Source organism: Pongo abelii, chromosome 1, assembly GCF_028885655.2.
Source record: "Pongo abelii isolate AG06213 chromosome 1, NHGRI_mPonAbe1-v2.0_pri, whole genome shotgun sequence".
NCBI lineage: Eukaryota > Metazoa > Chordata > Mammalia > Primates > Hominidae > Pongo > Pongo abelii.
Window position 1 is genome coordinate 100,222,318 of NC_071985.2, and position 20,913 is coordinate 100,243,230.

At 40.1% G+C, this 20,913-nt stretch overlaps 1 protein-coding gene across 8 annotated transcripts in view; it reads right to left on the reverse strand.

Annotated features, from left to right (window-relative positions):
* The window catches only part of RPRD2 (regulation of nuclear pre-mRNA domain containing 2), a 114,472-nt gene that overhangs the window by 30,591 nt on the left and 62,968 nt on the right, over positions 1–20,913 (reverse strand). For 4 of the 8 annotated variants that reach the window (XM_054553405.2, XM_024249573.3, XM_054553423.2 and 1 more), the window contains exons 3-6: positions 4,778–4,878; positions 3,850–3,927; positions 2,529–2,581; positions 1,459–1,585 (exon numbers count right to left, since the gene is read on the reverse strand). In XM_054553405.2, coding sequence (XP_054409380.1) covers positions 1,459–1,585; positions 2,529–2,581; positions 3,850–3,927; positions 4,778–4,878 — 359 coding nt within the window. The remainder of the gene's footprint in view (positions 1–1,458; positions 1,586–2,528; positions 2,582–3,849; positions 3,928–4,777; positions 4,879–20,913) is intronic. The other 4 variants (XM_054553410.2, XM_024249575.3, XM_024249580.3 and 1 more) reach the window with 1 other exon arrangement.

Below are 20,913 nucleotides of genomic sequence, written 5' to 3' on the forward strand. Positions count from 1 at the left end.
CTCGGCCTCCCAAAGTGCTGGGATTACAGGCGTGAGCCACTGTACCCGGCCTCACAATTTTATCTTAAAGAAGCTTCTCCAAATCACAAAATCACAAAACAGATTATTAAAATTCTTTACAAAACAGACTCATGTGAACCTGCCAGAGTGAAGGCACTTGTAATTAAGGTAAAGAAAAGAAAGTTCAACCAAAAGAGTTTGTTGATTATTTTCTTCACAAATTGGATTCCACACTGCTACTTACTTAGGAATAACAGAATAAAGCTCAACTGTATTTGCTTATACCATAACTTCTGCATTACAGAAGGTAGTAAGACGTTATCTCTTAAACGAGAAAAGTAACGTTCAGAAAAGTAAAAATAAAGTGACCTCTGTATGCATCACAATAAATGTTCTTCTTTCCTATCTGAAAAAGATTTGTGATAATTCAGTATATCTACTTCTTTCCCACTGACTGGCAGAATATGGCTTTGGATATGAGTATAAATTTTGGCTTTGCCTCTTATCAGCTGTGTAACTTGGGTAAGCTACTAATCTCCTTACAAGACCTCAGATCTCTCATGTGATAAAATAGAGATTTTTAGTATGTTTTCTGTTATGAGGATTGAATTAGGTAATATATGTTAAATTAATTATTTGTTTTAAAAAAATTTTTCTTTAGAGACGGTCTCTTCTGTCACCCAGGCTGGAGTGCAGTGGCACGATCAGAGTTCACTACAGCCTCCTGGGGTCAAACAATCTGCTTGCCTCAGCCTCCCAAGCAGCTAGGACTACAGGTGTGTGCCACCAAGCTCATTAATGTTTTAATTTTTTGGTAGAGACAGGGTCTTACTACGTTGCCCAGGTTAGTCTCAAACTCTTGGTCTCAAGCAGTCCTCCTGCCCTGGCTTCCCAAAGTGCTGAGATTATAGGCACTGTCTGGTCTGTTAAATTTAAAGTACGGTACAGGAATAAAATTGGTGCCAAAATTAATAGCTAGTAGTCATTTATTTATTATTTCAAAAATATTCATCAAATATCTATTATGTGCCAAGCATTGCTTTAGGTGCCAGGGTATAGCAATGAACAAATCAATATAATTTCTGCCTTCATGAGACTTACATTATCATAAATTATTAGTATGATTTACAATTTACAATGCAAGGAAACTAGATGGTCTAACTAGATTTTATGAGGCATTACAGTGACTTCATTAAAGAGCATACCCATACCAATTAACCATACATGTGAAATACAACTGTCTATATATAACCCAATACACCAAGAAAGTACTAGAAATGAGAACGATAGAATTTACTTATGAAATTTATATACATGAAATAACTATCTGGGAAACCAGAGGTGCCACAACTGCTTTCTACCCAAGGATCTCCTTATGAGGTAAACCAGTATGATTACCAGAAAAATAACAAATATGGAAAGAAAATCTGACTTACTCTAAAAGGATGTAAGCATTACCTTTTAAGCATTTGAGAGTTTCTGTGCTGCACACATCCACCCTCATAGTTGACAACTGCTTTTCCTTCAGTTCTATCTGATCTTCTGAGCGCTTGTATAGCAACAGCTCTTCAATTAGGGCCTGAGACTAAACACAGACCAGAGTCATATTTCATTTACAAGATCATTCAATTATTCTCAATCTATCTCTCCTCATTTTGTAAAACAAAACAAAACAAACAAAGAAACAAAAACCCTAAAGCTTAACAAAACCCTGGGAGGAAAAAAACTTTTCACTTTTTCTCATGGTCACAGATATTAATGATCAATTCTCATGTCAAAACCATGTTTAGTTATAGACTTCATTTATTTATTTATTTATTTTTTGAGATGGAGTCTCGCTCTGTCACCCAGGTTGGAGTGGAGTGGCGCGATCTCGGCTCACTGCAAGCTCCGCCTCCCGGGTTCACGCCATTCTCCTGCCTCAGCCTCCTGAGTAGCTGGGACTACAGGCGCCCGCCACCACGCCCAGCTAATTTTTTTTTTTTTTTAGTAGAGACGGGGTTTCACCGTGTTAGCCAGGATGGTCTCGATCTCCTGACCTCGGCCTCCCAAAGTGCTGGGATTACAGGCGTGAGCCACCGTGCCCAGCCTAGTTACAGACTTTAAAAGATCCTTTTCCTTAATTACACAAGCTAATTTATGGATACAGAGTTAAGACTAAAACAGACAAAGGTCCACTTATATAGCCTCTTTAAATTTTAATTACATAAACATAGCCTTCTGCTATTCTAAGCAAATTCTAATTTAGAAAGAGTTTCACAGGAAAATAAACTCTCTTGCTGGCATAAATTGAATACGGAACTCAGCTGATAATAGATATACTGGAAGAAGGTTATTTCTACCATTGGGGAACAGATAAAATGCCAAGCAATCTAATCCCAATCTGGGTTCCTTTAGAACAGTTCATGCATGTTTAAAACATCACATGTGTAATTGAATACAGATAAATCTTATTGGACTATACAGGAAAGTATAATACAAAAGGGGTGAATAATACTTTGCTATATTAAACAAATTCTGTAACTTACTCGAAATTCAGCAACTATCTTAGACTTGAGAGCAGCTTTTGGATTTGTAGATGCTGTTGGAATTAAACAAAAGGTCATTAAGAATACAGACATAAAAAGTTGACTAACAGGAAAAACTTTAGGTCTATAGTTAAAGATATACTCTGAACATATGGCAAACATGCACATTTAAGTCATGATTCCTAAAATAAATAATGGACTAGGAAATTTGAACATTCCTAAATGTGGTCAATGTAAAAATATGCTATTTAGACAGACCTAACCTACTTACCTCCAACAGACCCCTGAGGTCATAAAGTCCTAGAATTATTGATTTGGAGACACCGAGATACATCAAGTACCTTTTTTTCCTAGTCTGGGTGTAAGAGGATCTAACTACCTCAAATTAAGAGTGTTCAGGAACAGGACATCCAATTAATCCTGAGCACTGGCTGAAGAAAATTAGTGACAAATAACTCTATTCCTATATATTTACCCTTTGAATTTCTTTTTCTGCTGACTCAATTCATAGCAAAAATAGGCAAGGAAACTTCTAGGTATATTAATACTGTGGTTGAACTTTGGCTGAAATGACGACTCCTGTTGTTCCTAAGCATGCAACTTATGACCAAAAAGATGTCTGAGGACTCCCTTAATCATGATGGATATCATATGCTCGCTGGAGCAAAACCATCCCAAGTGTCTCGTTTCACCTCCCAATTCTCACTGTCTTTTACTTTGTTCCCTCCACACCTTCAAGTCTCTCTCAATATTCCTCAGTTTGCCCACAGCAGCCTATCACATGCAGTATTCCATTCCCTTGATCTCATGCTGGGTAAATATGATAAATATAACAGGAGCTCCCATTACAGAATGAGCTTCTGGCCAGGATCTGAGGCCCATGTCTAATTTGGTAGAGTATATCCCCCAAATCTGGAGATTTCATGGTTCCCACAGAAATGCTTCTTAATGCCTAGTCTCCTCTTCAGATCTGTTGTTTAATGCCAGCTGCCTCTAACATCATATATCCTTGAACCTGAAAATTATCCTGGACACTATCAAGTATTTTTTTCTTCTTTCAATCCCCCAACTACTCTTGAATCTTCACTCAATTAAACCCTTTTCTGCATTTCCTTTGTTTTAAAGTGTAGTTTTTGTTTGCTTTTTTTTTTTTAGAAGTATCTCCATGATGGCTTGTTTAGCATAGGTCACTGGGAGCCTCCCAGGCCTGGAAAACAGGCTTGCCCATGGTTTATGCCAGGTACGATGTAAAATGGTCTACATTTTCTTCTGCTCCAAAAAGAGGAGGTAATTTTATATTAGTTGAGATTTTGTTCCTTACTTTGTGATTTCTTCCACTGCTTATTCGGTTGTTTGTTCAGATTTTCTTTCAGCTGCTTCTGAGTTTTGAAAGTGGTACCTGGAAAACATTTCAGTTTTTGCAATCTGGCATTATGGGAAGCTGTTCTGTCTGTCCACTTCAGTGCCAAAGTTGCAGCATGAAAAAAGGCAATCCGAGACTGTGTGTTGTTTCTTTCTTTCCTTTTCTTTCATTTTTATGAAAAAATAGAAATTCCTACCCGATCTAAGAAGCTGTCAAATAAACACGATTTTTATTATCAGCGAAATTACTAATTCTGAAAAGAATAGGGGAGGAGGCTTAAAAATACCAATTAACAAATTAAAATGAAGAATTTAACAGCTTCTTAGAAGATGCCATTTTTAAAGCAAATTTCTAGTAAAGTGACGGTCATGGTAGCAGATTATCACCAACTTCTATTCAATAACTTAATTACACGCATATATAATACATAATTCCTTTTAACAAAACAGTACACAACTTACTGTAAATCTAAATCAAAAGACAGTCTAAAGACTGCTGATATATGCTTACTACCAAACAGCTTAGTAAGAACTGACACCCTGTGCAAAAATTCTCCAACAGTAAGGGCACAGGGCAGTGTTTATTAACACAAACAATGAACCATTTGAAACACTCAACGCAAATGCAGGAAAATAACCAGACAGCTTTTACCACTTAATATGCTTGACTTTTGTAGTCACTAAAAAACAAAATCCGACCCCATCCCTAAAACCAATTCTACTTACATTTTAATTCAAACAGATCTATATTTTTCGTAAATATTTAAACAAATAGGGCTAGATTCAAAACTTAATTTTTCACTATTATACAACATGACCAGATCTATAAAATTATATAATTGTAAAGACTGACTCAAAATTTTCTTTCAGGAGAGAAAAAGACTTACTCAAAGCTTCTCTCAATGCCACAATCATTTCTTCTGGGTATACATTTCTATCTTCCCAGATTTTAAAGATTCGTTCTACAGACTTAGAGACAGATGGATCCCTGAAAACAAAGAAAAAGTAATACAGACTATAAAAACCTTGACTTCTACTCCAAACTAGAAATCTGAAAATAAAGTTATCAATAAAATTATTTTCCAAATTTCTTCTGATGTTTATTTCAAACTTTTTTTCTATAATATCCAGGATTAAAGAAATCTTAAACTTTAAGGATTTTAAGAATCTTAAAATAATTACCAATTCAACACTTTTACAAATGACATAGATGAAGCTACAGATGACATACTGAGAGCTTTGATGGATATGAACTTGAGAGGGCTGGGAATGTGTAGACACAACTGGCATTCTAAAACACAATTACACTAGTACTGAATAAGAAGACAAGGTTTAGCAATGCTATATTTTTTCATTTTTTAAAGGTTTAGAAAAAAAATCATGAACCAATCACATACTGTAACATGTTTTCTAAAAAACTATTACATAATACTATGAGAATACATAGTAAGAATGAGGGAAGTAAAGGGTATTGGTTTATTCTGTTTGGTTCACAGATGAACTTCTGGTTCAAGTTGGCTACCTAACTTTAAAAAATGTTGACTGGGCACAGTGGCTCACGCCTGTAATCCCAGCACTTTGGGAGGCCGAGGTGGATGGATTGCCTGAGGTCAAGAGTTCGAGACCAGTCTGGCCAATTTTGGGAGGCCGAGGTGGGAAAATCACTTGAGCTTGGAAGTTTAAGACCAGCCTGGGAAACAGAGAGAGACCTCATCTCTACTAAAAATGAAAAAATTAGCCACATGTGGTGGCACACATTTGTAGTACCCCCTATATGGGAGCCTAAGGCAAGAGGATCTGTACTGTACTCACTGGTGATCACAACACTGCAACCCAGCCTGGGCCACAAAGCAAGACCTTGTCTCAAAAAAAAAAAAAAAAAAAAAAGTGTTAAAGTAGAAGTGAATGAGAAATAATTACCAATAAAGTTAATAATTTAAGTAAAGATTTTAATTATGTCTTATGTGAAATGTAGAAGAAATAAAAAACAATGCAGGAAGGGCATAACCATTGTCAGGAAGAGGAATCAAACTGGTGTGATCTCAGGAAGCAAAACAAGGACAAAAGTATGAAGCCGTAGAGAAAAGAAATTTTATTCTAGCATATCTGCCAAAGAACAGAAACCATTCTAATAATTTAACAGATCTATCAAAAGACAAAACAGGAATTTAACCTCTCCTTAAGTGAATCCACCAAACCATACGGAGATTGAAGACTTAAAAAAAAAAAAAAAGCTATGTCAAACTTAAGGCCTCTTTCAAGGATGAGAGTCTATGAATCCATAACATCACGTGTTCACAAAGAATTTTTTTCTTGCCTAAGAATGGCTTATGTAAGAAACAGAGAAAATTGTATTAAACCTTACAATTTTGTTTTTTTTGAGACAGGGTCTCACTCAGTTGTCCAGGCTGAACTATGGTGGCGTGATCTTGGCTCACTGCAGCCTCAGCCTCCTGGGCCCAAGTGATCCACCTGCATGTGACATGCTTTATTGCAATATTTGCTTTATTGTGGTGGTTTGGAACTGAAACCTCAATATCTCCAAGGTATGCCTGACTATGTGTGTGACTGGTTTCAAATACAATACTAAGATTTATAGGAGAAAAAGACTATAAGATAGTAATGCTGAAATTGTTATCTTGTAAATCTCCATTTGGTGAAAGTGAGTGGATTTTTCTTTATACTTTTCACAATTTTCTGTGTTCTATAATGTTTAGATATGGCCGGGCGCGGTGGCTCATGCCTGTAATCCCAGCACTTTGGGAGGCCGAGGGAGGTCGATCACAAGGTCAAGAGATCGAGACCATTCTGGCCAACATGGTGAAACCCTGTCTCTACTAAAAATATAAAAATTAGCTGGGTGTGGTGGCACATGCCTGTAATCCCAGCTACTCAGGACACTGAGGCAGGAGAATTGCTTGAACCAAGGAGTCGAAGGTTGCAGTGAGCTGAGATTGTGCCACTGCACTCCAGCCTGGAGACAGAGTGAGACTCCGTTTAAAAAAAAAAAAAGTTTAGATATGTACTTACCATTGTTACAGCTGCCTATAGTATTCAATACAGTGACATGCAGTGCAGGTTTACAGCTGGAGCAATAGGCTACACAACATAGCTTCGGTTTTTAGTAGGCTATGCCATCTATGTTTATGTAAGTACACTCTAGGATGTTCAAAGGATAAAATTCCCTAATGACGCATTTTTCAGAACATATTCTTTTTTTCTTTGGAGACAGAGTCTTGCTCTGTCACCCAGGCTGGAGTGCAATGGTGTGATCTCGGCTCACTGCAACTTCCGCCTCCTGGGTTCAAGCGATTCTCCTGCCTCCGCCTCCAGGGTAGCTGGGATTATAGGTGCCTGCCAGCACGCCCAACTAATTTTGTATTTTTTTTTTTTTTAGTAGGGAGGGGGTTTCACCATGTTGGTTAGGCTGGTCTTGAACTCCCGACCTCAAGTGATCTGCCCGCCTTGGCCTCCCAAAGTGCTGGGATTACAGGCGTGAGCCACCGCACCTGGCCTCAGAACATACTCTTGATGTTAAGCAATGCATGACTTTTTTTTTTCTTTTCTTGAGATGAGTCTTGCTCTGTCGCCCAGGCCGGAGTGCAGTGGCATGATCTTCGCTCACTGCAACCTCCGCCTCCTGAGTTCAAGCGATTCTTCTGCCTCAGCTTCCCAAGTGGCTGGGACTACAGGCCAGTGACACCATGCCCGGCTAATTTTTCTATTTTTTTTTTTTTTTTCAGCTGAGATGGGGTTTCACCGTATTGGCCAGGCTGGTCTCAAACTCCTGACCTCAGGATCTGCCTGCCTCGGCCTCCCAAAGTTCTGGGGTTACAGGCGTGAGCCACGGTTCCCAGCTCAACTTTTTTTTTTTTTTTTAATAATGAGAGAAAGAATCTCAGCATAAAAAAATATAAGAAGTGACAGTAGAGTCTGTTCTTTCTGGTTAATAAACCTCTAGAAAATTGTAAGGTTTAGGCTGGGCACGGTGGCTCACGCCTGCAGTTCTAGCACTTTGGAAGGCTGAAGCTGGCGGATCACTTGAGCCCAGGAGTTTGAGACCAGCCTGGGCAACGTGGCGAAACCCCATCTCTGCAAAAAATATAAAAACTAGCCAGACGTGGTGAGGCACGCCTGTAGTCCTAGCCACTTGGAGGGCTGAGGTGGGAGAATCGCTTGAGACCAGGGGTTCGAGTCTGCAAGTGAGCCCTGACAACACCACTGCACTCCAGCTTAGGTGCCAGAGTAAGACTCTGTCTCTAAAAACAAACCAATAAATTTTTAAAAAGTTACATTTACACTATACTATAGTCAATTAAGTGTGCAATAACATTATGTATTAAAAACAATATACATGTTAGTTAAAAAAATACTTTATAGCTAAAAAACTCTTTAACAATCATCTGAGTCTCTGGCAAATCACATTCTTTTTGCTGGTGGAGGGTCTTGCCTTGATGTTGATGACTGATCATGGTAGCTGGAACTACAGGCATGCACCACCACACCCAGCTAATATTTGTATTTTTAGTAGAGACAAGGTTTCACCATGTTGGCCAGGATGGTCTCAATCTCTTGACCTCGTGATCTGCTTGCCTTGGCCTCCAAAGTCTTGGGATTACAGGCGTTAAACCACCATGCCTGGCCTCAATGTTGATATTCTGACCTCTCCCCATGAATCACAAATGTTCTTCATGCCATCTAGAATGGTGAATCCTTTCCAGAAGGTTTTCAATTTCCTTTGCCCAGATCCATAAAAGGAATCATTATTAGTGGCAACTACAGCCTTACAAAATTTCTTTCTTTCTTTCTTTTTTTAATAATAGAGACTAGGTCTCACAATTTTGCCCAGACTGATCTCGAACTCCTGAGCTCTAGAGATCTTCCCATCTCGGACTTCCAAAGTGCTGGGATAACAGGCGTGTGCCACCGTGCCCAGCCTGTATTTTTTCTTTTTATTTGAGATGGAGTTTTGCTCTTGTTGCCCAGGCTGGAGTGCAATGGCGCGATCTCAGCTCACTGCAACCTCTGCCTCCTGGGTTCAAGCAATTGTCCTGCCTCAGCTTCCTGAGTGGCTAGGATTACAGGCGTGTGCCACCATGCCTGGCTAATTTTTATTTTTAGTAGAGATGGTGTTTCACCATGTTGGCCAGGCTGGTCTTGAACTCCTGACCTCAAGTGATCCATCCACTAGCCTTGGCCTCCCAAAGTGCTGGGATTACAGGTGTGAGCCACCATGCCCAGCCCTGTATTTCTTTCTTTTAGTTTTTTTTTTTTTTAATTGAGACGGAGTCTTGCTCTGTTGCCCAGGCTGGAGTGCAGTGGCGATCTCGGCTCACTGCAAGCTCTGCCTCCAGGGTTCACACCATTCTCCTGCCTCAGCCTCCTGAGTAGCTGGGACTACAGGCGCCTGTCACCACACCTGGCTAATTTTTTGTATTTTTAGTAGAGACGGGGTTTCACGGTGTTAGCCAGGATGGTCTCGATCTCCCGACCTCGTGATCTGCCCGCCTCGGCCTCCCAAAGTACTGGGATTACAGGCATGAGCCACCATGCCCAGCCGGTTTGTATTTCTTAAACAACAAGAATTGAAAGGTCAAATTACTCCTTTATCCATGGGCAGAATAAATGCTGTGTTAGCAAGCAAGAAAATAACATTAATCTCCTTATACATCAGAGCTCTTGGGTGACCGGGTGCATTGTCAATGAACAGTAATATTTGGTAAAGAATCTGTGTTTTGTTTTTTTTTTCCTGAACAAGAGCAGGTCTCAACATTGGGCTTAAAATATTCAGCAAACCACATTGTAAACAGATGTGCTGTCACCTGGGCTTTGTTGTTCCATCTACAGAGCACAGACAGAATAGATTTAGCATAATTTTTAACAGCCCTAGGATTTTCAGAATTGTATATGAACACTGGCTTCAACTTAAAGTTGCCAGCCAGCTGCATTAGCTCCTAACAAGAGAGTCAGCCTGTGCTTTGAAGCAAGGACTGACTTCTTTCTAGCTATGAAAGTCCTACATGGCATCTTCCAACAGAAGGCTGTTTCATCTACCTTGAAAATCTGCTGTTTACTGGAGCCACCTTCATGAGTGATCCTAGCTGAAGCTCCAGACAACTTGCTGCTGCTTCTACATCAGCACTTGCTGCTTCATCTTACACTTTTGTGTTATACAGATGACTTCTTTCCTTAAATCTCATGAACCTATTTCCACAGCTTCCTCACCTCTCTCAATCTTCATAGAATTGAGGAGAGTTAGGGCCTTGCTCTGGATTAGGCTTTGGCTTTATGTTGTATCTGGCTTGATCTTCTATCCAGGACACTAACTTTCTCCATATTAGCAATAAAGCTATTTTGCTTTCTTATCATTCATGTGTTCACTACAGTAGCATTTTTAATTTCCTACAAGAACTTTGCATTCACAACCTGGCTAACTGGTGCAAGAGGCCTAGCTTTCAGCCTATCTTGGCTTTCAACATGTCTTACTCACTAAGCTTAATCTTTTCTAGTTTTTTATTTAAAGCGAAAGACGTGTGACTCTTCCTTTCACTTGAACACTGAGAGGCCACTGTAGGGCTATTAATTGTTCTAATTTCAATATTGTGGTGTCTCAGGGAATAAGGAGGTCCCAGGAGATAGAAAGAGATGGGGAATGGTGGGTTAGTGCAATCAGAAAACACACAACATTTATCAATTAAGTTCACTGTCTTACATGGACGAAGTTAGGAATACGTAAAAACAATTATAATAGTAACATCGCTGATCACAGTTCACCATAACAGATCCAATAAAAATTTGAAATGTTGCAAATATTACCAAAATGTGACACAGAGACATGAATGAGCATATGTACGAAAAATAGCACCAATAGGCACAGGGTTGCTACAAACCTTCAATTTCTAAAAACAACCACATTACCTGCAATGCACAATAAAACAAAGTATGCCCTAACTCTCTTCACATAAAAAAAATTCTATTCTATTATTTTCACTTAACAAACATTTCCCCATGTTCCAATCAACTCTTTATAACTGTTCCTTTCTTTATTTTTAATTTTTATTTTTGGAGATAGGGTCTCACTCTGTCACCCAGACTGGAGTACAGTGGCGTGATCTCAGCTCACTGCAACCTCCACCTCCCAGGCTCAAGTGATTCTTCTGCCTCAGCCTCCTGTGTAGCTAGGATTATAGATGCACACCGCTACCACCTGGCTAATTTTTGTATTTTTGGTAGAGACAGGGTTTCACCACGTTGGCCAGGCTGGTCTTGAACTCCTGACCTCAAATGATCCACCCGCCTCGGCCTCCCAAAGTGTTGGGATTACAGGCGTAAGCCACGGTGCCCAGCCCTAAACATTACTTTTAATGACTACACAATACTCCATTAGTATTTATAAATTTATATTTAATGTTCTTAAACTTTATTCATAAGGGTTTCTCATATTTTCTGTTAAAGCTATTCTTAAATATCTAAGAACAGCTTTAACTGTTCTTAAAATTCTTAAAAACTGTTTTTATATATGTATGTATGTCTCGCTCTGCCGCCCAGGCTGGAGGGCAGTTGCACGATCTCAACTCACTGCAACCTCTGCCTCCCAGGCTCAAGCAATTTTCTTGCCTCAGCCTCTCCAGCAGCTGGGATTACAAGGCATGCGCCACCATGCCCAGCTAATTTTTGTATTTTTTGGTAGAGACAGGTTTTGCCATGGTGGCCAGGCTGGTCTTGAACTCCTGGCCTCAAGTGATCTGCTCGCCTCAGCCTCCCAAAGCACTGGGATTACAGGCATGAGCTATCACTCCTGGCCAGGTATTTCATGTATTTTACTGCTAGCATGACTCACCATCCTTATTGCTAACTTCTCAGAGTAAAACTCACTTATTAAGTCTGTTGATGGTTCAGTGCTTTTTGTTGGTTAAAAAAAAAATTATATACCTGTGTGTGTTTGTGTATACACACTATATATATACATATATATGCATATATACACATAATATATAACTATATATAACATTATGTATATATAACATATATAACATTATGTATATTACATATATTATACACATAATATTATATATCTTCCTAACTTCCCAGTGTAAAACTTATTTATTAGTTTGGTGATGGTTCAGTGCTTCTTCTTGGTTGAAAAAAAAATTATGGTAATCCCAGCACTTTGGGAGGCCGAGGCGGGCGGATCGCGAGATCAGGAGATCGAGACCATCCTGGCTAACACTGTGAAACCCCATCTCTACCAAAAATACAAAAAATTAGCTGAGTGTTGTGGCGGGCGCCTGTAGTCCCAGCTATTCGGGAGACTGAGGCAGGAGAATGGCATGAACCCGGGAGGAGGAGCTTGCAGTGAGCCGAGATCACGCCACTGCACTCCAGCCTGGCTGACAGAGCAAGACTCTGTCTCAAAAAAAAAAAAAAAAATTATGTCTCTGTGTGTGTGTATATATAGTGTATATATTATATTATTATATATCATATATATACACAGAGAGAGAGAGAGAGGGTCTGTTTGTCTGTTTGTTGATGGTAAATTATCTGTTTCTGTTTCTGTCTTTATGTTTTCCTGGTTCTTGAAAGTAGTTTTGCTTTGTATGCAAATCTACACTGAAAGCTACTTTCTATCAATGCTATAAAAATATTTTTCACAACTGCCTCTGGCTTCCATTGCCGCCGCTGAGAAGTCTGTCATCAGTTTAACTGTAGTCCTTTTTAAAAAATTAAAAAAATTTTTATGGGTACATAGTAGGTACGTATCTTTTGGGGGTCCATGAGATATGTTGAGATAGTGTGTAATAATGACATCAGAGTATATAATAGGGTATCCATCACCTCAAACATTTATCATTTCTTTGTGTTACAATCATTCCAATTATACTTCTTCCCCAACTCCCTCACCTTGAGATAGGGTCTCACTCTGGTCCCCCAGGCTGGGGTACAGTGGTGCAATCTCGGCTCACTGCAGCCTTAATCTCCCAGGCTTAGGTGATCCTCCCACCTCAGGCTCCTGAGTAGCTGGGACTATAAGCACATGCCACCACACCGGGCTAAATTTCGTGTTTTTTTTAGAGACGGAATCTCACCATGTTGCCCAGGCTGGTCGCAGACTCCTTGGCTCAGGCAATCCTCCCACCTCGGCCTCCCAACATGTCAGGATTACACGTGTGAGCCACCGTGCCCAGCCCCAATTATTACTCTTTAATTGTAGGCCTTTTATACTGATCTTTTATTTTTTTGGCTGCTTTTTTTTTTTATTTATCATTTTCTTATTGTGATTAAATATATGTAACATAAAGTGTGCCATTTCAGCCATTAAATGTACAATTCAGTGGCAGTAACTACATTCACCATGTTGTGCAATTCTCACTACTATTTCCAAAATTTTTCACTACCTCCCTTAGACCTCATCACCTCCCAAAGGCTCCACCTCTTAATACTACCACATTAAGGACTAGGTTTCAACATATGAATTTTGGGGGGACATAAATATTCAGACCACAGTACTCTGTACCAATAACTCCCCCTTACCTCTTTTTCCCAGCTCCTGATAACCTTTAATCTCTCTTTATGGACCTAACAATTCTAGGTATTTTGATAAATGTAATCATACAATATTTGTCCTTTTGTATCTGGCTTATTTCAGCATGTTTTCACGGTTCAACCATTTCGTAGCATTTATCAGACTTTCTTTTTTTTTTTTTTTCTTTTTAAAGATTTAGGGTCTTGTTCCATCACCCAGAAGAAAGTGTAATGTCATTCCTTTTTTAAAGAAAATTGTGGTAAAATACACGTAAAATTTACCATCTTAACCATTTTTTTAGTGTACAGTTCAAAAGTTAAGTATATTCACACTGTTGTGCAACAAAACTCCAAAACTTTATTTTCCCAAATTGGTATACTATATCCACTAAACAATAACTCCCAATTCTCCCCTTTCCCCAGCAACCATGATTCTACTTCCTGTCTCTGAATTTGACTACTGAAGGTGACTGATGTAAGTGGCATCATATAATACTTGTCCTTTTGTGACAGGCGTGTTTCACTTAGCATAATGTCATCAAAGTTCACCCATGTTGCAGCATGTATTAGAATTTCCTTCCTTTTTGGCCGGGCGCAGTGGCTCACGCCTGTAATCCCAGCACTTTGGGAGGCTGACGTGGGTGGGTCACCTAAGGTCAGGAGTTCAAGACCAGCCTGACCAACATGGTGAAACCCTGTCTCTACTAGAAATACAAAAATTAGCTGGGTATGGTGGTGCGTGCCTGTAATCCCAGCTACTCAGAAGGCCGAGGCAGGAGAATTGCTTGAACCCAGGAAGCGGAAGTTGCAGTGAGCTGAGATCATGCCGTTGAACTCCAGCCAGGGCAACAAGGACAAAAAAAAAAAATTCCTTCCTTTTTAAGACTGAATAATATTCCATGTTTGTATATATCACACTGTTTATCCATTCATCTACTGACGAACATGTGGATTGTTCTTCCTTTTGGCTACTGTGAATAATGCTGCTATGAACATGCCTATACAAATATCTGTTTAAGTCTCTGTTTCCATTTCTTTTGGGGTATATATCTAGAGGTAGAACTGCTGGATCATGTGGTAATTCTATGTTTAATTTTTGAGGAACCACCAAACTGTTTTCCACAGCAACTGCACCATTTTACATTACTGCAAGAAATGTAAATGGGTTCCAATTTCTCCACATCCTCTCTAAGCCTTGTCATTTTCTAGTTGTTTGTTTGTTTTGAATCATAGTTACCCTAGTAGATGTAAACTCTGGATGCTTTTAAAACTGCTTGTTTTATAATTTCATTACAGTAACTAGGTATAAAATTTTTATTTATGCTATTTAGTATATGTTGTTGCTTCCTATATCTTAGATTCATATTTTTCATCACTTTTAGGGTGTTCTCAGCCAGTGTTATCTTTTTTTTTTGAGACGGAGTTTCGCTCTCGTTGCCCAGGCTGGAGTACAAGGGCGCGATCTCGGCTCACCGCAACCTCCACCTCTCGGTTCAAGCGATTCTCCCGCCTCAGCCTCCCATGTAGCTGGATTACAGGCATGCGCCACCAGGTCCGGCTAATTTTGTATTTTTAGTACAGACGGGGTTTCTCCATGTTGGTCTGGCTGGTCTCGAACTCCCAACCTCAGGTAATCCGCCTGCCCCAGCCTCCCAAAGTGCTGGGATGACAGGCGTGAGCGACCACGCCCAGCCAGACAGTGTTATCTTCTAAAGAACTCAAAAGTTCTCTCCTTTTGTACAGAATCTCCCAGGCTCAAGTGATCCTCCCACCTCAGCCTCCTAAGTAGCTGGGACTAAAAGTACACACCACCACACCTGCCTAATTTGTATTTTTTTATAGAAATGAGGTCCCGCTATGTTGCCCAGGCTGGTCTTGAACTCCTGGGCTCAAGTGATTCTCCCACCTTGGCCTCATGTGCTGGGATTATAGGTGTGAGCCACCACGCCTGGCCTTCATTTTTCATTTTCCCCACTCCTTATTTCTCCTGTTGCATTCTGATTTCTTCAGAACTACATTCTTGTGTATTCTCTTTCAAGAGTTCCTATAATTTTTTTCCATCTGTCCAAATATCTTACCTGTTGTTCATTTTGTTATTCCATTTAATCTTTCTCTAACATTTCATATACACTGCTTTACACATTCTGTCTGATAATTCCAATCTCTGAAACTCATTTTGGGAGGAACTAAATTGATGGATTCTCAATTGTGGTGGTCTGTTTTTCTGTGTGTTCAGAGATCTTTCACTGTGAGCACTTTTGTTTTTAACCTATGGGATTCCTTGTGGCCTAAATAGAAAATGTGTTCATATAGAGAAAATATATCTCAGAAGCCAGGGGGAGCTAATTACCCAAGAGCACATTTGCCCTTCTCCAGAGCCTAGTTTAAATGCCAAGATCACATTGTATTAATGTTATCAGCATGCTGGTTCATGTTAGCTTTGCCATTCTAATACATCCACTGTTTTTGGTTCTGCTTAAGTTTTGTCAAGGATGTAGTTATTTTATAACAAAATGACTCCTTGGAATAAGATGGTTGACTATTCTGCCAGAAGTCAAGTCATAATTATATATAAACATCTGTTTCTTCAACTAGACCACAGAACTTCTTCAAAACAGTGATTATAACTTAGTCGTTGTTGTTTCTTTGCTGTTACTAAATAGTAGCTGAATGAATGACAACAGGACATTATCATTTTCTATTTTTTTTTTTTTTTGAGAAAGGTCTCGTACTTTGGGAGGTCGAGGTGGGAGGATCGCTTGAGGCTAGGAGTTCGAGACCAGCCTGGGCAACAGGGTGAAACCTTGCCTTTACAAAAAATACAGAAATTAGCCAGGTATGGTTGCGCACGCCTGTAATCTCAGCTATCTGGGGAGCTGAGGTAGGAGGACTGCTTGAAACCCAGAGGTCAAGGCTGCAGTGAGCCGTGATCGTGCCACTGTACTCCAGCCTGACAGGTTAAAAAGCCACTACTGGCTGGGTGTGGTGGCTCACACCTGTAATCCTAACACTTTGGGAGGCTGAGGCGGGTGGATCAACTGAGGTTGGGAGTTCGAGACCAGCCTGACCAACATGGAGAAACCCCGTCTCTACTAAAAATACAAAATTAGCCAGGAGTGGTGGTGCATGCCTGTAATCCCAGCTACTTGGGAGACTGAGGCAGGAGAATCGCTTGAACCTGGGAAGCAAAGGTTGTGGTGAGCTGAGATCGCACCACTGCACTCCAACCTGGGCAACAAGAGCAAAACTCCATTTAAAAAAAAAAAAAAAGCCACTACTGTCCACAATGTCAATTTTCACAGAATTTACAATCACCACAAACCATGTAACATGCTTAGTTACAAAACCTTTTGTTCTTTGATTTTTAAGTTAAAAAAAAAATTGGCTGACCTTGTAGAATTGCTAGGATGTTCAACAGCGACCTTATAGAATTGCTAGGATGTTCAACAGATGCTTTCTTTGCTAGTGACACCCCCCTTACTCTTATAACAGGAAGGTACTAGCAAATTACTTCAAAGGGTAAAGTTGATAAAGTACAAGAGGAGGTGTCCAGATGTCACAGTTACATAAAACTAAACACCACAATCTTGTACCTCACTCAGAGGGGTCTCTTTTCTTTATCAATACCTCATTACTGGGAAGTCATCAGAATAATGTGCTGTCTTACAGGTCCTTAGTAACATTTGCTAATTGTCTGAATAAAAGACTAAGTAATGGGTTGACTCAGGCCAGGTAGCACACACCTATAGTGCCAGCTACTTGGGAGGCTGACGCATAAGAATAGCTCGAGACAGGGAAAGTGAGGGAGGAAGGATCACCTCGAGAGACAGTCAATACTTAGTCAAAAAACCTTGAAGCTGAAAAACAGTGTATGAGGACAGATTTTTTTTTTTTTTTTTTTTTTTGAGACAGAGTCTCACTCTGTTACCCAGGCTGGAGTGCAGTGGCGTGCCATCTTGGCTCACTGCAACCTCTGCCTCCCAGGTTCAAGCGATTCTCCTGCCTCAGCCTCCCGAGTAGCTGGGATTACAGGCGCCTGTCACCATGCCCAGCTAATTTTTTGTATTTTTAGTAGAGATGGGGTTTCGCCATGTTGGTCAGGCTGGTCTCGAACTCCTGACTTCAGGTGATCCACCCACCTTGGCCTCCCAAAGGGCTGGGATTACAGGCGTGAGCCACCACGCCTGGCGAGGATAGATTTTCATTCTAAAAATTCAAAAATTTGCCACTCTGTATCTCCTAATATAATTCCCATTCATATAACTTACTTTGTCTACGACAAATATCTTCCCTAATGTATCACTTTAATTTTGTTATCTTTTGTAATGCAGAAGTTTAATTTTTATGTAATCAAACTCAAATATTTTTATTATAGTTTTTTGTATCTTAAGAGCCTTTATTCCCTATAACCATAAAAATATTTATATTTTCTTCAAATATTTTAAAGTTTTATTTTACACACCAAAGTAATTCACTTGGAATATATTTCTGTGTACAGTGTAGGAAATCATTTAACTTTATTTTTTCTATACAGAAAGTGTTATACCCCAGAATCCTGTATTAAAGAGTTCATATTTGAGACAGAGTCTCACTACGTCACCCAGGCTGGAGTGCAATAGCATGATTATGGCTCACTGCAGCCTTGACCTCCTGGGCTCAAGAGATCCTCCTGCCTCAGCCTCCTGAGTAGCTGGAAACACAGGCACACGCCACCATATCCAGCTAATTTTTGTATTTATTGTAGGGATGGGGTCTTGCCATGTTGCTTAGGTTGGTCTCAAACTCCTGGGTTCAAGCAATCCACCCACTTTGGCCTCCCAATGTGTTGGGATTACAAGTATGAGCCACCACACCACACCCAGATACCTTAACATTTTCTTTCTTTTCTTTTTTTTTTTTTTGAGATAGAGTCTTGCTCTGTTGCCCAGGCTGGAGTGCAGTGGGGCAATCTCGGCTAACTGCAACCTCTGCCTCCTGGGTTCAAGCGATTCTCCTGCCTTAGCCTCCCGAGTAGCCAGGACTACAGGCACGGGCTACCACGCTCAGCTAATTTTTGTATTTTTAGTAGAAATGGGGTTTCACCATGTTGGCCAGGATGGTCTCGATCTCCGGACCCCAAGTGATCCACCCGCCTTGGTCTCCCAAGGTGCTGGGATTACAGGCGTGAGCCACAGTGCCCGGCCTTTGTTTTTCTTTTTAAAAACTTTTTATTTATTTATTTATTTACTGAGACTCAGTCTCACTGTATCACCCAAGCTGGAGTGCAGTGGCGTGATCTCGGGTCACTGCAACCTCCACTTCCCGGGTTCAAGTGATTCTCCTGCCTCAGCCTCCCAAGAAGCTGGAACTACAGGCACATGCCACCATGGCCGGCTAATTTTTATATTTTTAGTAGAGACGGGGTTTCACTACGTTGGCCAGGCTGATCTTGAACTCCTGACCTCATGATCCGCTCGCCTTGGCCTCCCAAAGTTCTGGGATTACAGGCGTGAGCCATAGCACCCGGCCTATCTTAACCATTTTCAAGTGTACAATTAAATGGCATTACGTACATTCGTATTGTGCAACCATCACCACCACCCATATCTCCAGAACTCTTTTCATCTTGCAAAACTGAAACTCTATACCCATTGAACAATAACTCCCCATTCCCTGCCCCCTACCCCAGTCCCTGGCAAACACTATTCTATTCTCTCTTACAATGAATTTGACACTGAAAGTACCTCACTGTGTATTTGTTTTTTATTTCATTAGTTTCTGCTCTTATTTTATTATATCTTTCCTTTCTTGGGCTTATTTTGCTCTTCTTTTAAAACTTCTTGAGATGGATACTTAGCTCACTGATTTTTAGAGCATTTTCATGTTCCTTTATAATGCTTTACATATATTAGCCTATTTAATCCTCACAGCATCCCTAAGAGACAAACTGTACTATTATTCTCATTTTACAGATGGGAAAACTGAAGCACGAGAAAGTTAAATAAACTACTCTACCAAGTAAGAGATCCAGGATTTAAACCCAGGTAACCTTGCAAGTTTGACTCCAAACCTTGCATTTTTAATCTCTAAGCTCTGCTGCTTCCCAAGGAGGAAGAGCTACTCCATGGAGAAAAATTCATAAGCACTTATATTAAGATATAGAGTATGAGCATTTGGCTAGAGCAATGTCTCATTACTGGGATTCAGGAGAGCTGGTGGTAAGGATGGGAAGATTGAGATTTGACTGTAGAAGGCTTTAAGTGGCATCCTTTTTTTGTTTGTTTGTTTGAGACAGGGTCTCACTCTGTTGCTCAAGGCAGAGTGCAGTGACACCACCACAGCTCACTGTAGCCTCCACCACTCAGGCTCAAGCGATCCTCCTGCTTCAGCCTTCCAAGTAGCTTGGACCACAGGCATATGCCACCACACCCAGTTAATTTAGTAGAGATGAGGTCTCCCTATGTTGCCCAGGGTGGTCTCAAACTCCTGGGCTTAGGTGATACTGCTGCCTTGGCCTCCCAAAGTGCTGGGATTATAGGCGTGAGCCACCACACCCAGCCCTCTCTTATTTTTTAATGTTCAGTTTCGTATCTCCAAGTAGTTTTATATGATTTATTTTATCATCAGTATCCTCATCTGTAAAATGAGGATAATAATCTTTGCCCCTAATTATATCATATATTTGATTTGAGAATCAAAAAAGATAATAAAGATGGAAGGAAATTTCTTTTTCTTTTTTTTTTTTTTGAGACGGACTTTTGTTCTTGTTGCCCAGGCTGGAGTGCAATGATGCGATCTCGGCTCATTACAACCTCTGCTTCCCAGGGTTCAAGCAATTCTCCTGCCTCAGCCTCCCGAGTAGCTGGGATTATAGTATGCGCTACCACGCCTGGCTAATTTTGTATTTTTAGTAGAGACGGGGTTTCTCCATGTTGGTCAGGCTGGTCTCAAACTCCTGACCTCAGGTGATCCACCCGCCTCGGCCTCCCAAAGTGCTGGGATTACAGGCGTGAGCCACCTCACCCGGCCAGAAATTTCTTAAATCATAAAGCAATATAAAAATATATTTTAAAGGTTTTCAGAGTATGCCTTGCTAATATTAATTTGTTAATAATAATAATAGCAGTAGTAGGCACAGTCATCTTCCTCATCATAGCAGCAGCTAACATTTATTGTTTATTAAATGTCAGTTACTGTTCTAAGCCCTTCATATATATTATTAACTCTTTAGTTTCCACACTTTATGAAGTAGGTACTATTACTGGATTCATTATACAGATGAGAAACTAATTTTATTTACCTAAAGTTATAGAGTTATGAGGTGGCAGAGCCAGAATTCAAATCTATGCACACTGGTTCCAGAGACTATGGTCTTAAACCATTGTATCTCTGGACATCTGTGTGTATGTAGTCTGAAGTGAATGAAAAAGGTAACAGAAACTGGGAAACTAGTTAGCAGGCTATAATATTAATTTAAATATATCAAACAGAGCAACAATAATAGAAAATTAAAAGGCAG